Below are 25,205 nucleotides of genomic sequence, written 5' to 3'. Positions count from 1 at the left end.
GGGTATTTCGCCTGTTCGACCATGCTGTCCCTTCTTTTTGTTTGTGATTTGCATACGTTCCTTTCTTCGCCGATTCTGCGGACAAACTTCTTATTTCTTACCTTATCAGTCGACTTAATTATCAACATTCTTTCGTAGCACCACATCTCTAACGTCTCCGTTGTTTTCTTTCCCGGTATTACTGATTTACTACCACACAATGTTGTGCTTCCTCAGGCTAAGAAACATATATGATACCAGTTGTCTTCCTTTGACCAAGAACACCCTCTTTGTCTGCGCTAGTCTACTTTCTATGTTCTCTCCTTCCAATGTAGTGGAATTCCTTAACTTTGTCTGCTTCATGATCAACAGTTAAATTTTTTTTCTTAGTTTCTTTCACTCTACATCTCAATGCTTTGGTCTTGTTCCGGTTTACTCTCAATTACTTTTCTGTACTCAATAGACTGTTGATTCTGATCGACAGATCCTGTAATTCTTCTTTACTTTTAGTAAGGATAGCAAAATATCAGTGAATGTTTTGACATCCTTGTACCCTGAATTCTAATGCCATCCTTGAATTGTTCTTTTGCTTTCCTCATTGCTTCTTCGACATATGGAGTGAAAGGCTTCATCCCTGTCTTAGAACCTTTATAATCCGAGCTATTCGCTCTTTATCATCGAACCCTATTTTCCTCCTTGGGTGTGAAAGGCTTCTCCCTTGTCTTACATCCATTATAATCCGAGCTCTTCGCTCTTAGTCATCCAACCTTATTTTCTTTCTTGGTGCCTACAACCTTCTTTTGTAATGTTGCAAAAGCGTGGCGCCCTGCGACGTCATCCTCGTGGTTGGTGACGCTTAGGACAACAAGGTGTCGACATGTGCGAGAGAAAGATCGCAGCTCTGAAATTCATATGAGGTGTAAGATATGCTAATGCCGTCACAATGGAACCGCATTTCACCAAAACCCTGCAGAACGCCATCTGGACGTGTCACATGATAGGAAGGTCATCACACTCCCTCTTATCGACTTTCATCCCTTCTTTTTTCCTGAGATGGTGATCCTAACCACGTTATCCAGATTTGGAATCACGCATTTTTATTACGGCTGACCTACAAACATTTGCGGAGGGCCAACATTCCATGTTACATTATGTATACGTTAAAGTGTACTGGGCCTTCAAAAACAATAAAATATGCAAGGAAAATTATGCAGAGATGTTCTCATGAAGGTTCTTTAAGGTTTTGTTTGGCAAGGTTAACGCTCGGAGTTAACGGTGCGGCACAGTTTGCATAATACACCACACTTCGCGGTGCGCAGGGAATATCCTCACAGCGCGGATACCTGTTGTTCAGGATTCCCCAGTATGACAGAGCAGCAATATGAGGAAAGTTTTGGAAACAGAACTAGAGCAGCTTGGAATTTCATTAATCCGTCAATTTTAGTATTACGAATATAGTGTCTAATTTGACTGAAGAGTACCAGCATCGATGGTTATGATGCAGTGCTACGAGTAATTTAACTGTATTCTGCCGTCCTCATGTAAGAACCCATGTTGCTCACATCAGTAGCACACACAAAATCTCCCTGCTTTATGCTTCTAGAGCAAAGGTTGGAATACATTATAGCAGCAAGAATTCTGTCTCATTCCCTGTACTCTCTTCCCGAGTAAGCTTTTAAGAAACCACAGCACTTTCACACAACAGACAAAGAATATGCCTATCCACTGTGGCAACCTTACAGTGTTTTACGTAATATCAACAAAATGTTTTGTGGCTGAGTTCAGATTTTAGTATGTGAGTAGGGAAAATGAGTACGAAACCGCCGGCAGCTGTGCCTGAGCGGCTCTAGGCGCTTCAGTGTGGAACCGCGCGACCGCTACGGTCGCAGGTTCGAATCTTGCCTCGGGAATGGATGCGCGTGATATCCTTAGGTCAGTTAGGTTTAAATTGTTCTACGTTCTAGGGGACTGATGACCTCAGAAGTTAAGTCCCATAGCGCTCAGAGCCATTTGAACCATTTGAGTTCGAAACGAAACAAAAATAGATACTCGTAGTAAGACTTTCTGAGTTGTAACATTACGTCAGATTCCTCTTTAAACTTCTACAATGCTTGACATTTCGACTCCTCTGGCGAGATCTTCATCGACATTCGTCTGGCGCCTCCAGGTGGCGGAATACTGAAATGCCTATTCACAATTTTCTTTTTAACCATCCGAAGCATTTGAAGATTTAATCCCACCCGTTCAGGTGCGATTGGTCTACATGACGTCTTTGCCCTTTGCTTTCTATGTGGCTAATGCTGCAGTGAACAGATTGAAAGACTAGAAAATCGGTTAATTATGAAACGCCTTATATGTTAGCTGTAATTTCAGTTGCGGATGATTATGGATTTCAGTTTGTTTTGATTGCTATTTTAGACATTCTCCTTAACCTCAGAAAGACTGCTTTCGAAAGTAAATTGTCATGTTTTGGCAGTTATTATCCATCTCACACGCAATCTCATTACGCAGATTTATTGAAATTCAAATATATTTATTTTTTTTCATTTCCTATGGTTCATTTCCTATGGTTCATTTCCTATGGTCATGTTTGTGTATTTTTCTCTGTGTATGTTAGTTCCTTTAGGTTTAATTTTGTATGTCAATTGTCATTTTCCTTCCCGACAGATCCCACTACAACGCTGTCCGCCCATTCTCCATCCTAGATACCCACACATGGATCTCTTGAGTAATGCACGATTGTATGTATGTCATTGTTACCATATGCTGCAATTCCTACCTTTCATTGATGACATTTTATTCTAATGACCAGTGTTGTTTTTGAACCGACGTTGTGAAAGTGTAAAAAATTATAAATGTATTTGCTGTGCCTGATGCTACGTGTAAGCGGTAAATGTATGTATATCTAACTTGATCTTTAGTGTTCTGTAGTAAAAAGCTTATTCATCGAAGCGATCCACATGTTGCTCCTTCCCTGGCGATCTCCTATTGGCACCCCTCCCCTGCAACATAAGATTTCATCTTATGTTTGAGACAGTCGTTATTTCATCATTTTGACTTGATGTAGATTTGTTTTGTAACCGTACCTTAGACATTCTTCATTGGACTATAGTAATCATATTCAAGTCTTATGTACTGATGCTCACCAGTACTGCAACCTGAACGGTGCAACCACCATAATGTTTCAGTTTTGCACTGCATTATGGATAACATATTTGATTCCATACCTATGTAAAACTTGTTCCCCTTAACCTTTGTATGTTTTCACATTGTACTTTGATTTATATCCTGTTGGTTCTTAGTGGTCATATAAGTACTATTATGTACTTCGTATTATTCGTAGCTTTTTATGCAATTTTGCAGATTAATCTACTGATGTATAAATCGGAACACGGTGCTAAAAAAAGTTGTCACCACACAACTAGTGACTTCCATGTATTTTTTACAGCGCCTGTCGTAGCAGTGATGCAATTCACATTAGTGAACTTCGCACGTCGACAAATAAAAATAGGCGTTGTACTGAGCAAAGCACTCTGCAAAGTAGATTATTTACAATACATGTAGATGTAACAGATTCTGAAGTTAATAAATTTCCTTCTCCTCCCTTTTTATCCAAAAATACGCACAGACTTTCTGTTTTCTGATAATTGTTTCCTTCCCTATCTCCTTGTCTTCCCGTTTATCCGCCTTTTTCTCCCTGGTCACGATACACAGTTTTGTGTTTTATATAATTTCACGTCAAGGTTCTCGCTTTCTTTTTGTTTTCTTCACATTTCCACTATGCTGTCGGTCCATCAACTAAAAAATTTCACCATCGTAGTTTTGCAAACCATGAAAACCCTAATTAAAATCTCAGACTCCAATCTACATAGTCCATCGCTTCCTCACACCTTCCACCTTCTTTCCTCGTTTATGCAATTAAATTACAATTCCCTACTGTCGGGTCTTCATTTCAATTTAATGCGTCTTCCGCAATCATCAGCCTCAATTTTAAATATTTTTGAAACAAATTACGATAATCGAACTTCTTGGCAGATTAAATTTGTGTCTGACCGAGACTCGAACCTGGGAGCTTTTCATTTCGCGGAAAAGTGCTGTACAGAGTAAACTGTCCAGTACGATGTTTCACAGAAGTTCTTCTCCAAACCTTGCGAGACTAGTACTCCTTGGCCAAGCCATGTCATCATTAAATACTTTCTACAAGGAGTGCTACTTCCATGAAGTGTACAGAAGAAAGTACTGATGCAAGAAAAGCTGTGAGGCCGGCTCCTGAGTCGTGCTTGAATAGCTCAGTCGACAGTCGGTTCTGCAGTCGAATCTATTCAGCGTTTAAAATTTAGCAGGCATGATAGCTCACACTGTTCGGTCCGGGAACTAGGCTCTATCTGTAATAATACTGAGTGGCGTTCTCATCGAAAAAATGTGAAAGACGTCATGCGGGGTTGATGGTACCAACGTCATACGTCATCTGCAAGGAACCACTGGCAACATACCGAGGGAGAAATAGACCGAAAGACAAAATAAATAAACAATAAGGCAGTAGAGCGCTTACCTGTCAAAGGCAAATGTCTCGGACTGGCAGACAGTTTTCATCTGCCAGGAAGTTCCATATTAGCACACATTCCGCTGCAGAATGAAAATTCTTTCTGGAAAGTAGGCCGCAGGCTTTGGCTGAGGAATGTCGCCGCTAAACAAAAAGGCCGTAGAGCGCTTACCTGTCAAAGGCAAATGTCTCGGACTGGCAGACAGTTTTCATCTGCCAGGAAGTTCCATATTAGCGCACATTCCGCTGCAGAATGAAAATTCTTTCTGGAAAGTTGGCCGCAGGCTATGGCTGAGGAATGTCTCCGCTATATGCTTTCTTCCAGAAATGCTAGTCTTGCAAATTTCGCACTAGAAATTTTGTGAAGTTTGTAAAGTAAGGGATTACCTACTCGCGAAAGTACGGCAGTGAGGGAGTGTCATGAGTCGTGATGGATAGCTCAGTCGGTAGAGCACTTGCCCTTGAAAGGTAAGTTTCCACGTTTTAATCTGTCACGAAGATTCAGATTAGTATACATTCCGCTACAGAGAGAAAATTCATTCTGTAAATTACAGTCACGTCCTGTATATGAAGATCAGGAGATTGTTCGCAACATCGTCTCAGAGTAGAATATGAAAGAATAATAAAGGAGAAATCAAAATTGAGACATTACGTCTAGATAAACTTCGTTAGTTAAAGTAACAGCTATAAAATTTTTACTGCCATAGATGCCGCTGAAGGACATTCTTGCCGGATGACATTTCCTAAAAATATTGCTTCTCTCGAATACTGAGTTGTCCCATAGTGTATTTTTAGTACCCGAAACATGCGGAGCATGAAGCAATCATGTCAATCTACAGTGGTTTGTCATCAGGTTACGTTGAAGGGCGACATAATGAAAACCCTTGCAGTGGAATAGTCCACCAACAGACCGATATAATTTCTGTTTCTAACATTACAAAAATTTGTAAAGGAAGCAGAAAATAAGTACATACTGGGTGGTAAGATACCTTCAGATAGGCTTGTACGGTTCATGCAGGGGAGGTTTTGCTCAGAAATAATTGTTAAGAAACAAGTCGATACGTTGCGCCGTTTCCTAATTGCATGGTAATGAAATTAGCCAACAAAGCCGTTACTAGTGCAAATTCAAGTGGCCCGCCCAATGCAATTAGTGTCAGTTGTTGTCATAAAGCAGATGATAGAGACTGATCAGCCTTTGGCTCGGGTACGATCCTTACTGTCGTCACATGTACAATTTTGTATCGCTCCGTTATTCGGCTTTCGGAAACCGAAGGAAGAACACGTTTGGCGACAACACCTTTGTCGGGTAGCTTGAATTTGCGCTCACCAAGGCCTGATTGGCTAACTCGAATGTTAATTAATTCGGAAACGCCGAAAGGTATCAAATTTTTTTCTTAACAATTATTTTTCATCACTACATAACCATCAACGACCTTACAAGCTTTCCAAACTCTTTCTGATCATGAAGTTTAGTTCCTCTGTCAACACTGTCGTTGGAGATGCAGCCTATATCCGAATGTACAGCAACGGGGAGAAAAATCAGCCGTGTCCTACAAAACTGGCATTTAAGGACAGTAATTCACTGTGCATCTTTTAAAAAAATAGTGTGTATTGTTAGCAGAACTGTAAACGCAAATGCTGTACGAAAACTAAAAATACATGTGAAGAAATTACAAGAAGATTCAACACTAAAAATTAAATAACATACTAAAATATTAGTAAAAGGTAGCATTCATATGACGGATGTTTGATTACTCACAAATATTCGCCATCTAAATCACTTAGCACGTTGACAATGTAAGTAGTTGTTCAGACGACGACTGTAATCTAATAAACTTACCATCGAAACGGTTAACATTTGTAATCAGAGGAGTGGCCTACTATGCCAACCTATGCCTGATGACCGTATTATAGTTCCCTTTATAAATAAACAGTGGAGTGCATTTCAGTGTAAGATTTCTACACAACACCTTTAAACTTAAAATTAAACTTTTCGACTATCTTTACTGTTCTCCTTATTATCGTATGTTTTCATAAAGATGAAATCTTAACATTAAACACAAGAGCATTACGTAACTAAAGCTGTACAGTAGGTGGTAGAGTCTCTGTAGTCACGTAAATTTCTTTTATCTGTCTTATTCGTTTCGAAGACGTTTCTCCTATAAAAAGAATTCTGGACATCTACCCAAACCACATATATCTGCTTTCACACAACTATATGTTTCTTTGTGACGAACGTCTCTGTGGTCACCCGCTGTACTTCATTGTCAGAAGCATCCACTCTCGTTACCTCCATCATCCGTAATCATGTTTCAGGCCCCTTAGACTACCGGCTTCTGTTTCCCTCATAGTCTACATGCCATGTCTTGTTAATCAATTCACCTCGAATAACATCACGAACAAGAAGCCTTTCTTATTGTCAAAGCATCAAAGCGATTTCCAGGTAAGCGCTGCCACATGTAGCAGGGCAATCGATATTAGTTAATGGGATTGTCAGGAGAATACGAAACTGGTTGATTCAGCAGACGCCGCTGCTCAACGTTTGCGAAATTTAAGGTCTTCTACAGAACAGTAACAAGAACTGGGATCGTCAGTTAACTAAAGAATTTTACATATATTATACAGTTATAGATAGGAATTAGTTCTCATGATATTTAACATCTACATATGTTCTCCACAAGCCACCTAATAGTGTGTGGTGGATGGTCCATTGAGTACCAGTGCTCTAGCAACCGTGCCCACTAACAGATATAGACTCAGTCTACAACAGAGAAATCATGAAGAGTAGACTGGAGTTTAAAGGAATTGTCAGGAAGAACCAACGCTGAAAGAAGTGAAATACTACTTGATGATGATGTGTGTTTGGTTCTCTGAGACTCTCGACATGGCCATAATGAATACTGTAGTACCCAGATCAGCTGGAAAGTACTAATCCAGAAGTTGGACCGATGAGACGAAAATCGATGACACACGCGTCTGGACCAACCTGAGAATTTAGCAGTGGCCGAAGATTCTCTCAGTATGGATCACAATGTGAGTTCCAAAAGTGCCGTAATTCTCTCGTTGATGTCATAGTACATAACGTAATTAGAGACGGTGTAGATTTGTAGCTCATAAAACTTGTGAACAGAGGCATAGGGATCCAAGTTATCACTATCTGGGATCTAGTGCTGACAATACTAAAGTCAAGCGGCCACTAAGGGAAATTATTGGTCATATAATGAATAAATCTTGGGTGGAGTCTTCAATTTTGGGACTACAACGGCGAGGATGGTCACATACCAGCGCAGATGGGTATTTTGGCAGGCCGTTTCCGAAAGGGGGCGCTGGAGCGACGCAAGGAAGCAACGACATCCAATGTGCATGCGTCCAAGTCTTAGTATATCTAACGACAAGTGGCGTAGCAGTCGGCCACCGAATCTGCTGCTTTCGCACCTGTGTGTGTCCTGCTTATACTGGCATAAAAAAGAGGCTTTCGTCATAGCTCAACAGTTTTTCGGTGCATCTGAAGATGTAGGTCATTTGCGACGAGTTGGAGATTTGACGGCGATATCTGACGTTTGCCCGAGAACCTTTTCTACAGTATAGTTTTTAACACTAAAGTTTGCCACTTAACTAAACACAAGGCTTAGAGACGCTTCTTATAATGGTCAGTCATAGGAAAAGTAGCTCTTAGGCATAAGTAACAACGTAGAAATGCATTAAGGCACAAGAGCTATGTTTTTGCAGGCATGTCGAGGGAGAAAGAGGAACAATAAGAGCTTCATAATTCAGTGAGACGAATCTTAGGAGGTCCCTTACTCATGCAAATAAACTAAACGAAATATTAGGATGCATCAAGACCAAATACTGAGGCTGTTGAAATATTATCTGTGTAACGCGGTTTAGGTAAAGAATAAACTGAGCATTAGATCTTGTTACGAAGATACGGCGCGATGGTGTGAAGAGATACAGGAGGTACTCATTGTATTTCATTGCTTATTTACATTAGAATGACATACGACGCGAAAACGTGAAATAGACGTAGTTATGAAAATCTAAGCCAAATGGTGGAAATATTACAAAGTGCAAAAATGGGTGTCACGTTTTCGAAACCCTCTTATTGTCTAGCACTGCGAAGCATATGTAAGAGTAATGAAAATGAAAGTAATTGTCAAATACTGATTTGCTGACGCTGACTTCTGTTGACTCAGTGTTGATGAAGAGTGTTTTCTTAATTGTGCGGAATTGTAACAACGCAGAATGTGCTCCCAGCAATTTGGAATTGTTCCTTGCGATGATTAACTGAATGGGAAATTCTCATCAAAATTAGATACTTGGATTAGATACGTTCTGCAGCTCGGGTATCCGCAATTGTTAATCTGGGTCGAGTTAATTAAATCGTTTGTCCTCTATAAATACAGACTGGCTACCAAGTCATTACTTCAGGACTACCAGAATTTTGAGCACATTGTAACTAAAAGCCTGAAAACCAGCGACGGACTCAACAAACCATTTTATTACACGCTATTATTAACAAGGAATTAGTTCAAAAATGTTTGTGACTATCTAAGGGACCAAACTGCAGAGGTCATCGGTCCCTAGACTTTCACACTACTTAAACTAACTTATGCTAAGAACTACACACACATACACACACACACACACACATGACCGAGGGAGGACTCGAACCTCCGACGGGAGGGGCCGCACAGTCCGTGACATGGCACCTCTAACAGCGCAGCCACACCGCGCAGTGGGACTCAGTTTATCGTTCCGTCACTGGTCGTTTGATTTCAAAGGACAGTTCTACTGAAACATTGTCTTATACTTGGATTGATATCTGCGTCTGCACTTGTATTTGACGGTACGAGACAGTCAGCTTGTACTGAAATGAATCAGTGATACTGGAAGGTTATCTACAACCCACGTGCTGAAACGACATCGCGTATCAGCTGCGCGGCAGCGCTATAAAAGCCAGTAGTGCCATCTAGCCGCCGTGCGGAAAGTAAATATTGACTTCCAGGCGCCATGAAGCTCGGCCTACTGCTCGTCGCAAGTAAGTTCCGGTGAGAAAGTGCCGCTCTCTCCTATAACCAACCGTCTAGTAACCAGATAAGGGAGCAATTTTGTGGTTCAAAATGGTTCAAATGGCTCTGAGCACTATGGGACTCAACTGCTGAGGTCATTAGTCCCCTAGAACTTAGAACTAGTTAAACCTAACTAACCTAAAGACATCACAAACATCCATGCCCGAGGCAGGATTCGAACCTGCGGCCGTAGCGGTCTTGCGGTTCCAGACTGCAGCGCCTTTAACCGCACGGCCACTTCGGCCGGCTAGCAATTTTGTGGGTGCTGTATGGAGTATCAATGCACATCGCACTATAACAATTGGTAACTAATTTTAGGATAAATTTTTTAAAAGCGGCATCAATTTATGATCACATTTGCTTAAATGAGGACTATTCTTAAAAATATTTGAGACACCATATCTCATAAAGGAAAACAACTTTCGCGAGAAATGAATTATACCAGAATTGAGCTGTTAAGTATAAAACAGTACGGCTTCGGCAACCGAGTACTTCGTTTGAAGACTTATACTCCGGCGAGCAATGCAGTATACCGATTAGAGGTGACAATTTATATTCTTCTCTGTCGAGTATTAAAAGGAAAGTAAGTGCATCTCGAGTTTCGCAAATAACATGGTGATCTAGAAACACTGAAACTTTGCTCAACACCTTTTTAAGGCCTTATTCGTTTTGAAAAATGAAAAGTATTAAAGTATACCAGAGCTCTGTCGTGTCAACGTCCTACGCAAGCGTATACCCAGAACAAAGATAATTAGATGTGAGAAGAGGAGGAGCGGTAGACGATGTGAAGCGTAATATCTTACAAAACAGAACTCAAACCAATTGAAAAACTGTGTTTATTAATCAGCTGATTTCTTAATAGGTACTTATAACCTAAAATTTTTTTACTTTGATTTGCACACACTCTTTTGCTATCATGCAGGTAAGGGTCAGTTACATGTTAATACTTTCTGTTTTCGTATTTTGAGTGGTTTTTGACTGCTTATAATAACACGAGAAAGGGCTTTGCGAATTAACGTTGTAATACTATTGGAGACTTTAAGAAACTCAAGTTATCGGACATTTTCATCCATAAATACTTTTGAGATTCCTCGACAAATACACCTGACATATGACAAAATCACTTACATGTTCTGACATTTTCAAAGTGATACGCGTTCAATCGGAGCTCTCTATGATGAAGGAGGATGCCTTTACGCTTTACGAATATTGTAAATGAGGATTCACTGGAGACCAGCGATGGAAGAGTGCCTGATTAACACCCTACAGTAATGGCTGGTTAACTAGGGCCGCGCGGAATTAGTCGAGCGGTCTAGGCGCTACAGTCATGGACTGTGCGGCTGGTCCCGGCAGAGGTTCGAGTCCTCCCTCGGGCATGGGTGTGTGTGTTTGTCCTTAGGATAATTTAGGTTAAGTAGTGTGTAAGCTTAGGGACAGGTGACCTTAGCAGTTAAGTCCCATAAGATTTCACACACATTTGAACATTTGGTTAACTAGGATTTCGAAACCGGAGCACGTATTATCCAAAAACTCCTCAATTATCCTCATAAGATTGAGAGGGTCCATTCTTGGAAGTAACAGAGATCGCTAAGGGTCCTTAAGTGGCTAGCGGAGGTGGCTATCGGGTTCGATGATCGCGGGCACATTCTCTTTTCGGAATTGAGTACATTGTAAAATTACGAGACGAAAACAATAACCAGATGTACCCATTGTCCTTGAAGTTCTGTTTTCTGATCAGCAGAGCCATCGCAATTAATCGCATGTTTTGACAGTCTCGCCAGCAAGCTGCAGACAGTACTTTATTTTTATTTTTTTCAATTTTTTGATTGAAAGTGGAGCTCTTGTTAATGAGCATTATCCTCACCATAAAGTAAATATTTTCCAAATACTTACTATGCCGTCGTCAGGTATTACATACTAATGACATCTCATTACTAAAGGTCCCTATTCTATTTTAAATATAATAATTACGTAAGAGCGCCGGCCGGAGTGGCCGAGCGGTTAAAGGCGCTACAGTCTGGAACCGCACGACCGCTACGGTCGTAGGTTCGAATCCTGCCTCGGGCATGGATGTGTGTGATGTCCTTAGGTTAGTTAGGTTTAAGTAGTTCTAAGTTCTCGGGGACTTACGACCACAGCAGTTGAGTCCCATAGTGCTCAGAGCCATTTTTTTTACGTAAGAGCGTATGGAAACGAGAAAAATCAATTAATATGACAATTAGAGTTGGCCACGCAACAAACGTATTTCTAAATTCTTTCTTTTCGTATCAACCAACAGGAGAGGCAGTGACATGATATGAATCCATCTCTGCAGCAAAGCTATTAGTGCTGCCTTTTCAAAGCCCATTTATGAAACTTTGGGAAAACTTGAATAAATTGGATCCTGAAAGGGCAGCATGCAAAATCAACTTTAGTGCAGTGAGGCAATGGGATCGATATTGTCAATCAGTTGAAGACTACCCTTCTCTCTCTCTGTCTCTCTGTCTCTTTCTCCCTCTGTCTCTTTCGCTCTCCCTCCCCATCTCTCTTTCTTCCATAGAGATAGGCCCGTCTAATGCACACGAAACTACCTAGTCATCGCTACCTTTAAATTTTCAGCAACTCCCGTTGGGCACAGAAATGATCGTCATCGTCATTTTTCTGATCGAGACTGGAAGAGGGTGACAGGTGCAGATGTGTTGAAATTAATCTCCTGATTACTACACTGGCACCAAAATCATATCTCAGATTCCAAGCGTCTTCGTGGCGTATCGTGAAGAAGTATATTTTAGAGGAAGCACAAGTTAGCAACCATTCCTTTCAATCGCAACGTCATTGACAGCACCAACAAGACATTACGCTTTACACTCACTTCTTCCAAACAACTAGAAAGTCTTGCATACGACCGTCAAGGCACAAAATAATAATATGAGTGGAAAATTACGACTGGTCATTTGGCCAGGCATAAAATTCCTACAATACTGGAATGTGTTAGACTGAGGGTTGGAAAAGAGTCCATTCTCAGAGAACGAAGGTAATATAGGCACAAATAAAATCTTAAAGAAAATTCTGAAATAGCTTTTGTAGTTCGTAGCCTTGACCAGTGGCATCTATAATAACAGTATTGTACATGCTCATCAAAACCAATACAAAGTGTTGCGTTTCAAAGCATTCGTTAAAGATGTATATTTCCACGTCCAACGTATAACAACAGTCTGAATAAAAGAAGGCCACGTCGCTTCCAAAGTAAGTGATATCGGTGATAACGCGCAGTGGGATTTCCAGTGCAGTCGTTCCCTCTTCTATATTCACTGATGCTGCCACATGAAGAAAATCGACACGCCCTCATATTAGCTTCTTGATATAACAGCGATGTCAGTTTAAAATTTGGTCTTTGTTTTTATAACACATTCGTGGAGAAATAGCTAGTACCCAACAGTGCTTCCATAAGTATGACATCACCCTCCATCTCGTACTATACTCGTACTTATTGCACCTGACGCCCTTGATAATCCCTTTAGTGTACTGAATTATGAACCGAAAATGTGTGACTTCTGCCCACCGGGAGACTGAATGCCGTGAGGTGGTATTGTAGGTAAGGAAAGTACGCAGGTTGGCCAGGAACACTCTGAAATCTCGTAAAGAAAAAATTCGATACGTTACGCCGTTTACGACTTATTTAGCACTGAACTTGAACAAATACAAGCACTGGCCTCAGCTAAAATGTGACACAGACATCTGTGGGACCGTGACTTAACCACTTTTTCAAATCATCATTACCATTTAAAATCTGCTTTTTAAGGAAGAGATAAATTTAAGTTACTTGAGAAAGAGCTACATTTGTTATGTCTGAGAAAACCAAACGAAGCACATGTTTGGCGACAGTGTCTCTGGCGGGTTGCTTGAATATGTGAGCGCGAAGACCTGAGTAGCTAACTTCAATGTTAAATAATTTGAAACGGCGCGCGCAGGAATTTTTTTTTCTTATAAGTCATTTCTCAACATAACTTCCCCTGCATACACTTACAAGCTCTTAAGACGTTTCTGACAAAGCTTTATAAGCGGAGCAGAGACAAGTATTTATTCTAGTGACGATAATAGCCGCAAGTCGGATATCCACTAACGGAAGCGACTTAAACAAAGGGCATAGTGTCGAGACTCGGGTCGTGGGTACGAGCATCTCGGAAACAGCGAAACTGTTACGCTGTCGTGAACATGGAAAGTGGGCGAGAGACGGCAAAACTAGGAGTAGGCGACAAGGAGTGGGATGCCCTCGCCTCAGTGCAGAGTGCACAGTTCGGTGGTCCACCCTCTGACTAAAGTAAGATGATGACAGGAACTACTGTGGTAGTGCAGCCGCTAGGGTTTCGGAGAACACTGTTTTTGAAAGCTATCTCAGGAGCAGACGATTTCTCCGCGTGTTGACCTAACGACATTCTCAATACATTCGTAGCGGTCACGGAATCATCCATCGAGACTGGAACGCGGACCATTGGAAACGTGTCACCTGGTCATGCGAATCATGTTTCTTGAGACAACAGATCCATCGTGTTCAGGTATCTTTTCATATAAGCTAACTGCTGTTCGAGGTATGTTTCGCGAGGCGGCCACAGGCCATCGAGAACAATATTGTGCCTTGGGGGACATTCATATGGCCTTCCACGGGCACTGAGCTAATAATCGAAAGCACCGTCACAGAAGTGTACTTATTTTTCTTTACTTTCTTGAGTCATCAGTTTTCTGATTAGTTTGATACGACGCTCTACAAATTCTTTTCCTGTTCAACTTCTTCATCTCAGAGTAGCACTTGCAATCTACGCCTTCAAGTATTTGCTTAAATGTTTTCCAATATCCGTCTTTCTCTGCAGTTTAAACTCTACAGCTACGTCTTGTACCATCGACGTCTCAGCTGATGCCTTTTCGTCCTGTCCGTCCATCTTGTTATTGTTTTCTCCGGCCGTTATTGGCTATTTTGCTGCCTAGGTAATAGAATTCCTTAACTTCATCTATTTAGTGATCATCAATCGCGATGTTCAGTTCCTCGCTGTTCTCCTTTCTACTACTTCTCACTAGTTTCGTCTTTCTTCAATTTACTCTTTAACCATATTCTGCAATCTTTAGCCTGTTCATTCAATTCAACAGATTCGTACTACTTCACTTTCAGTGAGGATAGCAATGTCAACAATGAACCTGACGTCCAGAAGTTCTTTGCTCATCTCAAGGGAAGCTAAGTTACGTTATGCCAATTATTAATTGGTGTAGCGGAATTGTTTATAGAGTAATTTCTACTGTTTAAACTGCCGTCATGCGTGACAGACGAAGATGTTGTCGTAGATTAGGGAGCACGGGGGTAAACGTCAAGATTGTGGGTTGGTGTTTCACTGGGGTGACTGTAGCGGCGAAGCTGTTATATACTGCCTGATGAGGCTCGCCAATGGAGTTGTAGATTATGTAGCCGTGACAAGAAAAACATGAATCAGGGAAAAAAGATTTGTGCCCTTCAGTATGAGCTAGGAATGGGGTACTTCGAATTAGACAGGTTGAAGAGGGAAAGAGACAAGGGAGGCTGGAAAAAGGTAACAAGTCGTAGTCAGAAGGAGAAATCCCCAGAAATCACTTTTCAGATTCCAGTGAGCGATCAGTTTGATTTATTACCTGAAGCAGATGAGCCTCAAAGAGTTTTTGAGCGAAGTATGGTGCAGCAGACTCGTAGTAATAATTGTAATGCTAGGTCGGGAGTAACGCAGAAAGAAAAGAATCCTGCTGTTATGTGGCAGTCATGAGAGAGGTGTAGGCCAGTTGCTACAGGGTAGACTAGAAGTCGAGTACCAAGTCACAAGCATTGTGAAACCTAGTGCTAAGCTTAGCCAGGTTACAGAAAACGTAGGAGCCTTGTGAAAAGATTTTGATGGTGAGGAACATGTGCTTACAGCAGGAAGAGCAGGTAAGAGCCTAGCCAGTTATTGGGACTACAGTATTAGGGGTGACCTGGATGCAATAGGAGCAGCAACAGCTCACACTCGTGTGGGGTTTTGGGGTTTTTGCATGTTTTGCAGCGCCATGACCAGCCCTGTGTTAATACGGCTGTCATCAACCGTGTTACAGCTGGGTGGAAGGGGGGGGGGGGGGGGTGTTACTGTTGGCAGAAACTAAAACTCATATCTGTGCTGTCCCTGTTGATGCAATTGGGAGATGGGGATACACTAGTCATGGCCTGCCCCTGAATAGGAGGTGGAAGGTTAGATTAGTGGATCTTCTTGCACAAAATGTAAGGGGGGCCATATGCACACAAGACAAAATATCTGTGTTTACTGGAGTAAGAGGGACGCCTTTTTTAGGTTAGGGTCAGGTTACAGACAGAGATTAAGGAGATTAAAACAGAACAGTGCCATAATGTCTGTATCAGTATCCAAAGAAATAAAATTTGTGTGTTTCATCAAAACATTAGAGGATTGAAAAATAAGATAGATAAGCTTCTTGTACGCCTAGAAAATGGGGTAAATTCTGAAGGTATAGATGTTTTATGTCTCTCGAAACACCATGTAACTACAGGGATGGAGAAGTTAAATTTAAGGGATTACGGATTAGCATCTTATTCATGTAGAGTCAACATGGAAAAAGGAGGATTTGCTACTTATATAAAAACTGGACACAAAATGAAAAAATATTTAAAGAAATTGTTTTTGTGAAGATCAGATCCTTGAAGCATGTGCTTGTGAGTTGCTGCTGCAATATACTTCTATAGTAATTGTAACAATCTACAGATCCCCTCAAGGTAACTTTCAGCTATAGGAAAAATGAGCTTGAATCTTTGTTTGGTTGTTTCAATATAGTATCTGTTGTAAATTTTTCAGTGCGAGTGCAGCAGAATAGTAGGTCACTTATCGATAACATTTTCATAGACAGTGCTCAGGCAGAAACTATTAATGTGTACCCAGTTGTTAATGGGCTGTCTGACAATGATGCACAGTTAATTGAACTAACACATACAGCACCTTACAGGCTTGAGGCAGGTTCTTACAAGACTCATTGATGTGAACAGGATACAGAGTCTTAAGAGCAGCCTAGAAGAGGGAGAATGGGATGAAGTATACACAGAAAATGATGCTGATGCCAAATTCAGTTGATTCCTACTCACATTTGTCTCAATATTTGAGAGTTGCTTTCCTGAAATGTTATCCAAAAAGCCATTACAAAGTCAAGTCAGCCATGTAGTACTAAGGGAATTAAGATATCGTGTAACAGGAAGAGGGAAATATATGTACAGGCCAGAGTAAGTCAGGATCCGACGTTACTTGCTTACTACAAAAGATACTATAATATTTTAAGTAAAGTCATTTTGAAGTTGAGAAGCTTATATGTTCTGACATAAATTAATAATGCGGATAATAAGATTAAAACTATACAGAATATTGTCAAACTCGAGATGGGGCAGTCTGACAGTGCACAGCATACCACTGCAATAAAGCGAAATGATGATGTTGTGAGTGATAATTCACAAGTTGCAAGTAATTTTAACAATCACTTTCTGAATGTAGCAGCAAAAATAGGATTAAAGGGTACATTTGAAGAAGCAAACAATATGTAAAAAATATCATTCCCCAGGACTTTAGGCCTTTACAGACAGCACCAACATCCCCCACTGAAATTAAGGGAATTATAAACATACTGAACAACAAGAGCTCATATGGTGTTGATGGTCTCAAACAGAATTTTGAAGTGTTGTTCTAATTTAATGAGTGGAGTCCTTAATGATATATATGTAATGCTTCGCAGGCACAGAGAATTTTTCAAGATACATTGAAATACGCAGTTGTCAAACCTCTTCATAGATAGGGGACAATAGTGATTTAAATAATTATAGACCAGTCTCATTGCTGACTTCACTTTCTCAAATATTCGAAAAAGTTACGTATTCAAGAGTAGTCTCACATTTAAGAGAAAATAATTCACTCAGCATGTCACCGTTAGGATTCCGGAAGGGTTACTCGACTGAGAATGCTATCTACACATTTACCCATCAAATAGTACAAGCCCTAAATAACAAATTATCGCCACTTGGGGTTTTTGTGATCTTTCCAAGGCATTTGACTGTGTGGATCATGTTACACTCTTAGAAAAATCAGTTTTTGTGGAATTGAAGGCTATACACACAGCTGGTTTTAATCATGGTTAACGAACGGAAAGCAAAAAGCTGTGCTGAATAACACAGATAACGTTGGGAGAGTGGTAAATTCTAGTGAAAGGGGAGTTATCACAAACGGAGTCCCGTAAGGTTTAATTTTTATCTGCTGTTCCTTATTCATGTGAATGACCTCTCACTTAACGTTCAACAAGCAGAACTAGTACTTTTTGCAGATGACACGAGTGTTATAATAAATCCCATTCCAGAAATAGCAGCTGAAGATATTGTTAAGGATGTCTTTCAAAGAATTATTAAGTGGTTCACAGAAAATGTACTCTCCCCTAATTTTGAAAAAAACTCACTATATCCAGTTCTGTACACCGAATACAGTCATACCGATAATTGATGTAGCATATGAACAGGGCTCAGTTAACAGGGTAGATTACTCCTAATTTTAGGCTGTTCACATTAATGAAAACTAGAACTGGAAGAGACATATCACTGAGTTTCACAAACAGTTCTGTTCACCTTCTTCCGCTTTTCATATAATCACTAGTCTTGGTAATAAACAGATCAGCCTCCTAAAGTACTTTGCGTATTTCCACTCAATAATGTCTTATGGAATAGTTTTTTGGGGCAACTCACCGCTTAGACATAAAGTGTTGACTGCACAAAAGAAAGCAGTGAGGATAATTAGTGGTGTTCACCCAAGGACGTCATGTAGGCACCTATTCAAGGAGTTAGGTATTTTATTTGCACCATCAGAGCACATATATTCGCTAATGAATTCGTTATAAATAATCCATCTCAATTCGCGAAGAACAGTGATGTTCATACGTACAACACTAGAGGGGAAAATGACCTTCACTCTCCGTTATTGAAGCTGTCACTTGATCAAAAATGAGTACATTATTCAGCAAAAAAAATCTTTGATAATTTGCCCAACAACAAAAAGTGTCTGGCAGGTAGCAGATCAAGTTTAAATCTAGCTTAAATCGTTTCTTTTGGACATCTCCTTCTATTCCATAGAGGAGTTTCCGTTTCAAAACTGGTGAAAAAAATTGTACCTCTAAATGTAGTTGCATGTGTAGAACTAAACGTTTCAGTATTATTAATATTAACGCTATTCATGTGTGAATATATATCTTGTAATTGACTTTTTCCACATCATATCGATAAAATAATCGTGAAAATGATCTACGGAACATGCAAAACTAAACTAAACTTATCATTGATGTCCTTCCACAATGAATTTTAACTCTACTATTGTACCTGTCTTTTAATTCCATCCTTGCTTCTTCGACGAGTAGATTGAATAGGAAGCGCGAAATCTACAAACCTGCCTTACAAATTTTTAATCCGATCACTTCGTTCTGGGTGTCCCATTCTTTTTATTCCCTCTAGGCTCTTGCACATGTTGTGTATTATCCGTCTCTCCCAACAGCTCAGCCCTACTTTCTTAAGAATTTCGAACATCTTGCACCATTTTACATTGTCGAACGCTTTTTTCAGGTCGACAAATCCTATGAACATGTATTGACGTTTCCTTTGTCTTGCTTCCATTATCAACGGCAACGTCAGAATTGCCACTCTAGTGCCTTTACCTTTTCTAAAGCCAAACTGATCGTCATCTAGCCTATCCCCAGTTTTCTTTTCCGTTCTTCTGTATATTATTCTTGTCAGCAACTTGGATGCATGAGCTGTTAAGCTGATTGTGCGGTAATTATCGCACTCGTCAGCCCTCGCAGTGTTCGGAATTGTGTGGATGATATTTTTTCGGAAGTCAAATGGTATGTCGCCAGACTCATACATTTTACACACCAACGTAAATATTTTTTGCCACTTTCCCCAATGATTTTAGACATTCTGATGGCAATTTATCCATCCCTTCTGCCTTATTTGAGCTTAAGTCCTCAAAAGTTCGCTTATATTCTGATTCTAATACTGGATCTCCTATTTCTTCTAAATCGGTACCTCTTTCTTCTTCACTCATGTCAGGCTAATCTTTTCCCTGGTAAAGGCTTACACTTTATTCTTTCCACCTATCCGCTCTATCTTTTGCATTTGACAGTGGAACTCCCGTTGCACTTTTAATGTTACCACCCTACCTTTAATGTCACCGAAGTTTGTTGTGACTTTTCTGTATGCTGAGTCTGTCTTTCCGACAATCATTTCTTTTTCAGTTTCTTCACATTTTTCATACAGCCATTTCGTTATAGCTTCATTCTTCAGCATCATGCGTTTCTATATTTCTGAGTTTCCCAGAACATTTTTGTTCAGCCTCCTTTCATCGATCAACTGAAGTATTTCTTCTTTAGCCATGGTTTCTACACAGTTACCTTCTTTGTACCAGTGGTTTTGTTTCCAACATCTGTGATTGCCCTTTTTAGAGATGTCCGTTCATATTCCTTATTGCAGTATCTATAGCCCCATAGAAGCTCAATCGTATCTCTTCAGTCCTTAGTACTTACGCAACTTTGCTTATTAGTTCTTCCTAATTCTTCATCACCAATACATTATATCCGTTACTTGGTATGCCCTGTAAACCAGTATGTGATTTATGAATCCCTATCTAGCCGTAACGTAATGTAACTGAAATCTTCCGGGCCTCTCTCGACCTCTTCCAAGTATACGTTCTCTTCTTATGATTCATGAACAGAGTATTCGCTATTACTAGCTGCAATGTATTACAGAACTCAGCTAGTCTTGCTCCTCTCTCTTTCCTAGCGCCACGCTCACATTCTCCGGTAACCATTTCTCCTACTCCTTCCCCTACAACCTCAAGCCATTCGCTCATGACTGTTAGATTTTCATCTCGCTTCGAATTCCTCAGATACTTTCTCTGTCTCTTCATCTTCAGTTTTCGACGTCTTCCTGAACTATTGTCGTCGGTGCTCGTTTGCTGTCGATTCTGATGGGAGCAACCCTATCAATGAACTTTTCACAGTAATTCCCTCTCTGGCCTGCCATCCTATTCATAATGAATCCTCCTCCGGTTGTCCCATTTTACTGTTGATATTACCCTATACTCGTCTGACCAGAACTCATTGTCTTCTTTTCATATCACTTCATTGACCCCCACTGCATCTAGATCGAGATTTTGCACTTCCCTTTTCAGAATTTTTAGCTTTCCTATCACGTTGAAGCTTCTGACATTCCACGCCCCGACTAGTAGAAGTTATCCTTTCGTTTGTTATTCATTTTCGCATATGCTCCTGTTCCTTGGTAGTCTCCTCCCGGGGGTCCAAATGATTTCCGAATCTTTTGGCCATGGAGAGATCTACATGACACTTTTTTTTTAAATTATGGGCCATATGTCTTGTAGATACACATTGCGTGTCTTTAATGCAGTGGTTTACATTTCCTTCTGCATCCTCATCCCGTTGACCATTACTGATTCTCCTGCCGTATACTGCGTGAACATTATTGTGGACCATCCTCAACCTTTCTTACTTGACGTCGTCCCGGACGATGACGGCAAGGTAAGTGCCTGTGTCAAACTGCCATGCCATAAGCGTACTATAACGATCTGAGGAGCATGGCAGTGGATGCTGACACAATGGTCACCAAATACTCCTCATATGAACCTGGTGAAACACACCTGGGATGCTACCCCACGCCAACTCGGTACCCACAGTCCATCGGCTCGTAATAAAATGAACTTGCGTGAGCTTTACGTGGACATCTTGAGCCTTGTGACTCCGGAAACCTGTCAACTACTTCCGGAATCCATGTTAGGTAGAACCTCTACTGTAATGCGTTCCAGAGAAGGACCAACGCGCTACTAATCAGGTGGCTGCAATTATTTGGTTATTCAGTATGTGTTTACCACCCAAATTTTAGCTTTTGTTTCCCATTCCCACAACTTTTATTTGTTATTATTTCTATCTTATGTTGAGTCCATTTGTTTTTAACTACCTTCAATTTTTTTTCCTTTCTTAAAAACTCTCCATTTTCCTCATTTACCTTATTTTTACAGTCAATTGTGGCAGCAGGTAGGGGAAATTCAGAAACCTCTAACGTATTTCTATATTTTCATCTCCTCCTACGCTTAAGACTGATACTTTCCTGCGAAAACCTGATTTTTATGCCACTGTTGCTTGGAAGAGAAGAAATGATGGTTTTGTTTTAACGTACCTTTTCTGACGTGGCCGTTACAGGTGGAGCAAAAGCTTGGACTGAGGAAGAATAGGGAAGGAAACAAGCCGAGAATATCAAGGGTACCATGGTTTCATTCGCCTTATGCGTGTCAGGAAAATCACGGGAAACTTAAATCTGAATGGCAATATGGGGATTCGAACTAATGTCCACCTGCCTGCAAGTCCACTAGAGCCCTTCACATGGTCACTAATTGAATATAATCTCTCTTCCTGGGTCGTAGACTTCTTTCACTTTGTTTACTGTGTTTATATGTTAAACAAAAAAACTGTGGAACGACACATTACCAATGTATTGAAGACTAGATTCTTCCTCAATCAACACTCAAGTATCACCTTCAACTTCATTAGCCGAGCAGAGTGACCAGTGACATACCTGCATAAGGGCGAACGGCAGTTCATAACACCGTCAGACTATCCACATAATTTTTTTCTGTTGTTGTTTATTATTTTTATTAGTTACAGCAATGCCGTTACGTTCCCCTTGGAAAGTGAACCATTGATTTTTTTCATCTTTTCCCGCCTTCGAGCTTCTGCCTTATTCCTAATAGCTTCGATGTCCATGGAATGTTAACTCTAATCCTCCTTTATTCTCCTACTTCATACATGAGTTATTCGACTTGCTGCTACATCACTGACATGTGCTGGAATATCACGTTTTAGAACTAACTATAATCGTTTCCGACCATTTCTCAATTGTGCTTGATGTTTCGACGGAATCTTATAATGGTCATCTGTTGACTGCTATTTTCTGTTTCATTGAGAGAGGAGAGAGAGCTTCATGGAATAACATAGAAAGTATTATAATGTTTACAAAAATAGTTTTCAGAAATTACCATTTTTTACAATATAATTGCAAATGAATATTAGATTTAGTACGTTCTTATATTAGCTTCGACATACACTGCCAAGACAATTTTCACGTCGTTTCTACTTTATTGTTACATTTAGTGAATCTTCTACAACACACATGGCGTTTTATGTGCAATATATTGCTGTTCCTTACATTGCAACATTGTAGAGTAACCATTCGGACACAAGAAAAATTAACTTACATGACTTACACCAGTTATAAACACAATTAAGGGTAATCGGTTTTTATAAACAGAATATTAATATGAGGACCGTCATAAACATGTCATTAACTAACAAAGTGTCATATATAACGAGTGGGCAGTTTTCCACATGAATGGATAAGCCTTATTCCACAGACCTGCCGTTTTAGCTTCCTGTACTTTGATTTGTTATGTCGTCCAAGTTCTTGAGAACGATCCTAAAGCACTAAATGTGTGTCAGTAGGTCGCCGAAGCACATTTAGTGGAGACTCCTTCGATCCGACTTCCGCTGCAACTCCGTTACTTCATGACTATTCCGTAATGAATCAAAGTGAGGCCTCTAGCGGGGCAGCTAATTACCACCAAATGATAGAGCAAACAAAGCTGACTATCTGTTACAGCGGAAAGTGGTGATTAATGCCTATCAAGTGAAAGCAAGATGAAATGACGTATTTTTTATTTTCCAGCATAAGAAGTCAGTCTCATTCTGCCAACGTCCTTGTCAAAGAGGGCGGAGGAGCGGATAGAGGTTCAGGGCACTCTCTTGTCCTAGGGGTGGGAAATTGCCCCTAAAGGCGGAAGAATCAGCAATGATCAACGACATGAGGATGCAGAAGGCAATGGAAACCACTGCATTAAAGACACGTAACGTGTATCCACAGGACATGTGGCCTGTAATTGAAGAAGTGTCATGATGATCTCTCCATTGGCAAAAGATTCTGGAATAGTCCCCCATTCGGATCTCCGGGAGGGGACTGCCAAGGCGGAGGTTACCATGAGAAAAAGATTGAATAATCAACGAAAGGATAACGTTCTACGAGTCGGGGCGTGGAATGTCAGAAGCTTGAACGTGGTAGGGAAACTAGAAAATCTGAAAAGGGAAATGCAAAGGCTCAATCTAGATATAGTAGGGGTCAGTGAAGTGAAGTGAAGGAAGACAAGGATTTCTGGTCAGATGAGTATCGGGTAATATCAACAGCAGCACAAAATGGTATAACAGCTGTAGGAATCGTCATGAATAGGAAGGTAGGGCAGAGGGTGTGTTACTATGAACAGTTCAGTGACCGGGTTGTTCTAATCAGAATCGACAGCAGACCAGCACCGACAACGATAGTTCAGGTATACATGCCGACGCCGCAAGCTGAAGATGAACAGATAGGGAAAGTGTATGAGGATATTGAAAGGGTAATGCACTATGTGAAGGGGGACGAAAATCTAATAGTCATGGGCGACTGGAATGCAGTTGTAGGGGAAGGAGTAGAAGAAAAGGTTACAGGAGACTATGGGCTAAGGACGAGGAATGAAAGAGGAGAAAGACTAATTGAGTTCTGTAACATGTCTCAGCTAGTAATAGCAAATACCCTGTTCAAGAATCACAAGAGGAGGAGGTATACTTGGAAAAGGCCGGGAGATACGGGAAGATTTCAGTTAGATTACATCATGGTCAGACAGAGATTCCGAAATCAGATACTGGATTGTGAGGCGTACCCAGGAGCAGATATAGACTCAGATCACAATATAGTAGCGATGAACAGTAGGCTGAAGTTCAAGACATTAGTCAGGAAGAATCAATACGCAAAGAAGTGGGATACGGAAGTACTAAGGAATGACGAGATACGTATGAAGTTCTCAAACGCTATAGATACAGCAGTAAGGAATAGCGCAGTAGGCAGTACAGTTGTAGAGGAATGGACATCTCTAAAAAGGGCCATCACAGAAGTTGGGAGGGAAAACATAGGTACAAAGAAGGTAGCTGCAAAGAAACCATGGGTAACAGAAGAAATATTTAAGTTTATTGATGAAAGGAGGAAGTACAAACATGTTCCGGGAAAATCAGGAATACAGAAATACAAGTCGCTGAGGAATGAAATAAATAGGAAGTGCAGGGAAGCTAAGACGAAATGTCGGCAGGAAAAATGTGAAGACATCGAAAAAGGTATGATTGTCAGAACGACAGACTCAGCATACTGGAAAGTCAAAACAACCTTTGGTGACATTAAAAGCAACGGTGGTAACATTAAGAGTGCAACGGGAATTCCACTGTTAAATGCAGAGGAGAGAGCAGATATGTGGAAAGAATACATTGAAAGCCTCTATGAGGGTCATGATTTGTCTGATGTGATAGAAGAAGAAACAGGAGTCGATTTAGAAGAGATAGGGGATCCAGTATTAGAATCGGAATTTAAAAGAGCTTCGGAGGACTTACGGTCAAATAAGGCAGAAGGGATAGATAACATTCCATCAGAATTTCTAAAATCGTTGGGGGAAGTGGCAACAAAACGACTATTTATGTTGGTG

At 40.6% G+C, this 25,205-nt stretch overlaps 1 protein-coding gene across 1 annotated transcript in view; it reads left to right on the top strand.

Annotated features, from left to right (window-relative positions):
* The first annotated feature begins 9,486 nt into the window (after positions 1–9,486).
* The window catches only part of LOC124777946, a 37,226-nt gene continuing 21,507 nt past the window's right edge, over positions 9,487–25,205 (top strand). The window contains exon 1 of the mRNA XM_047253497.1: positions 9,487–9,560. Within this exon, the coding sequence (XP_047109453.1) occupies positions 9,533–9,560 (28 nt within the window). The 5' untranslated portion in view covers positions 9,487–9,532. The remainder of the gene's footprint in view (positions 9,561–25,205) is intronic.

The sequence above is a fragment of the Schistocerca piceifrons genome, chromosome 2 (assembly GCF_021461385.2).
Source record: "Schistocerca piceifrons isolate TAMUIC-IGC-003096 chromosome 2, iqSchPice1.1, whole genome shotgun sequence".
NCBI classification, from domain to species: Eukaryota; Metazoa; Arthropoda; class Insecta; order Orthoptera; family Acrididae; genus Schistocerca; species Schistocerca piceifrons.
The sequence above is the reverse complement of the archived record's forward strand: the minus strand, read 5'-3'. Positions and strand labels throughout refer to the sequence as shown.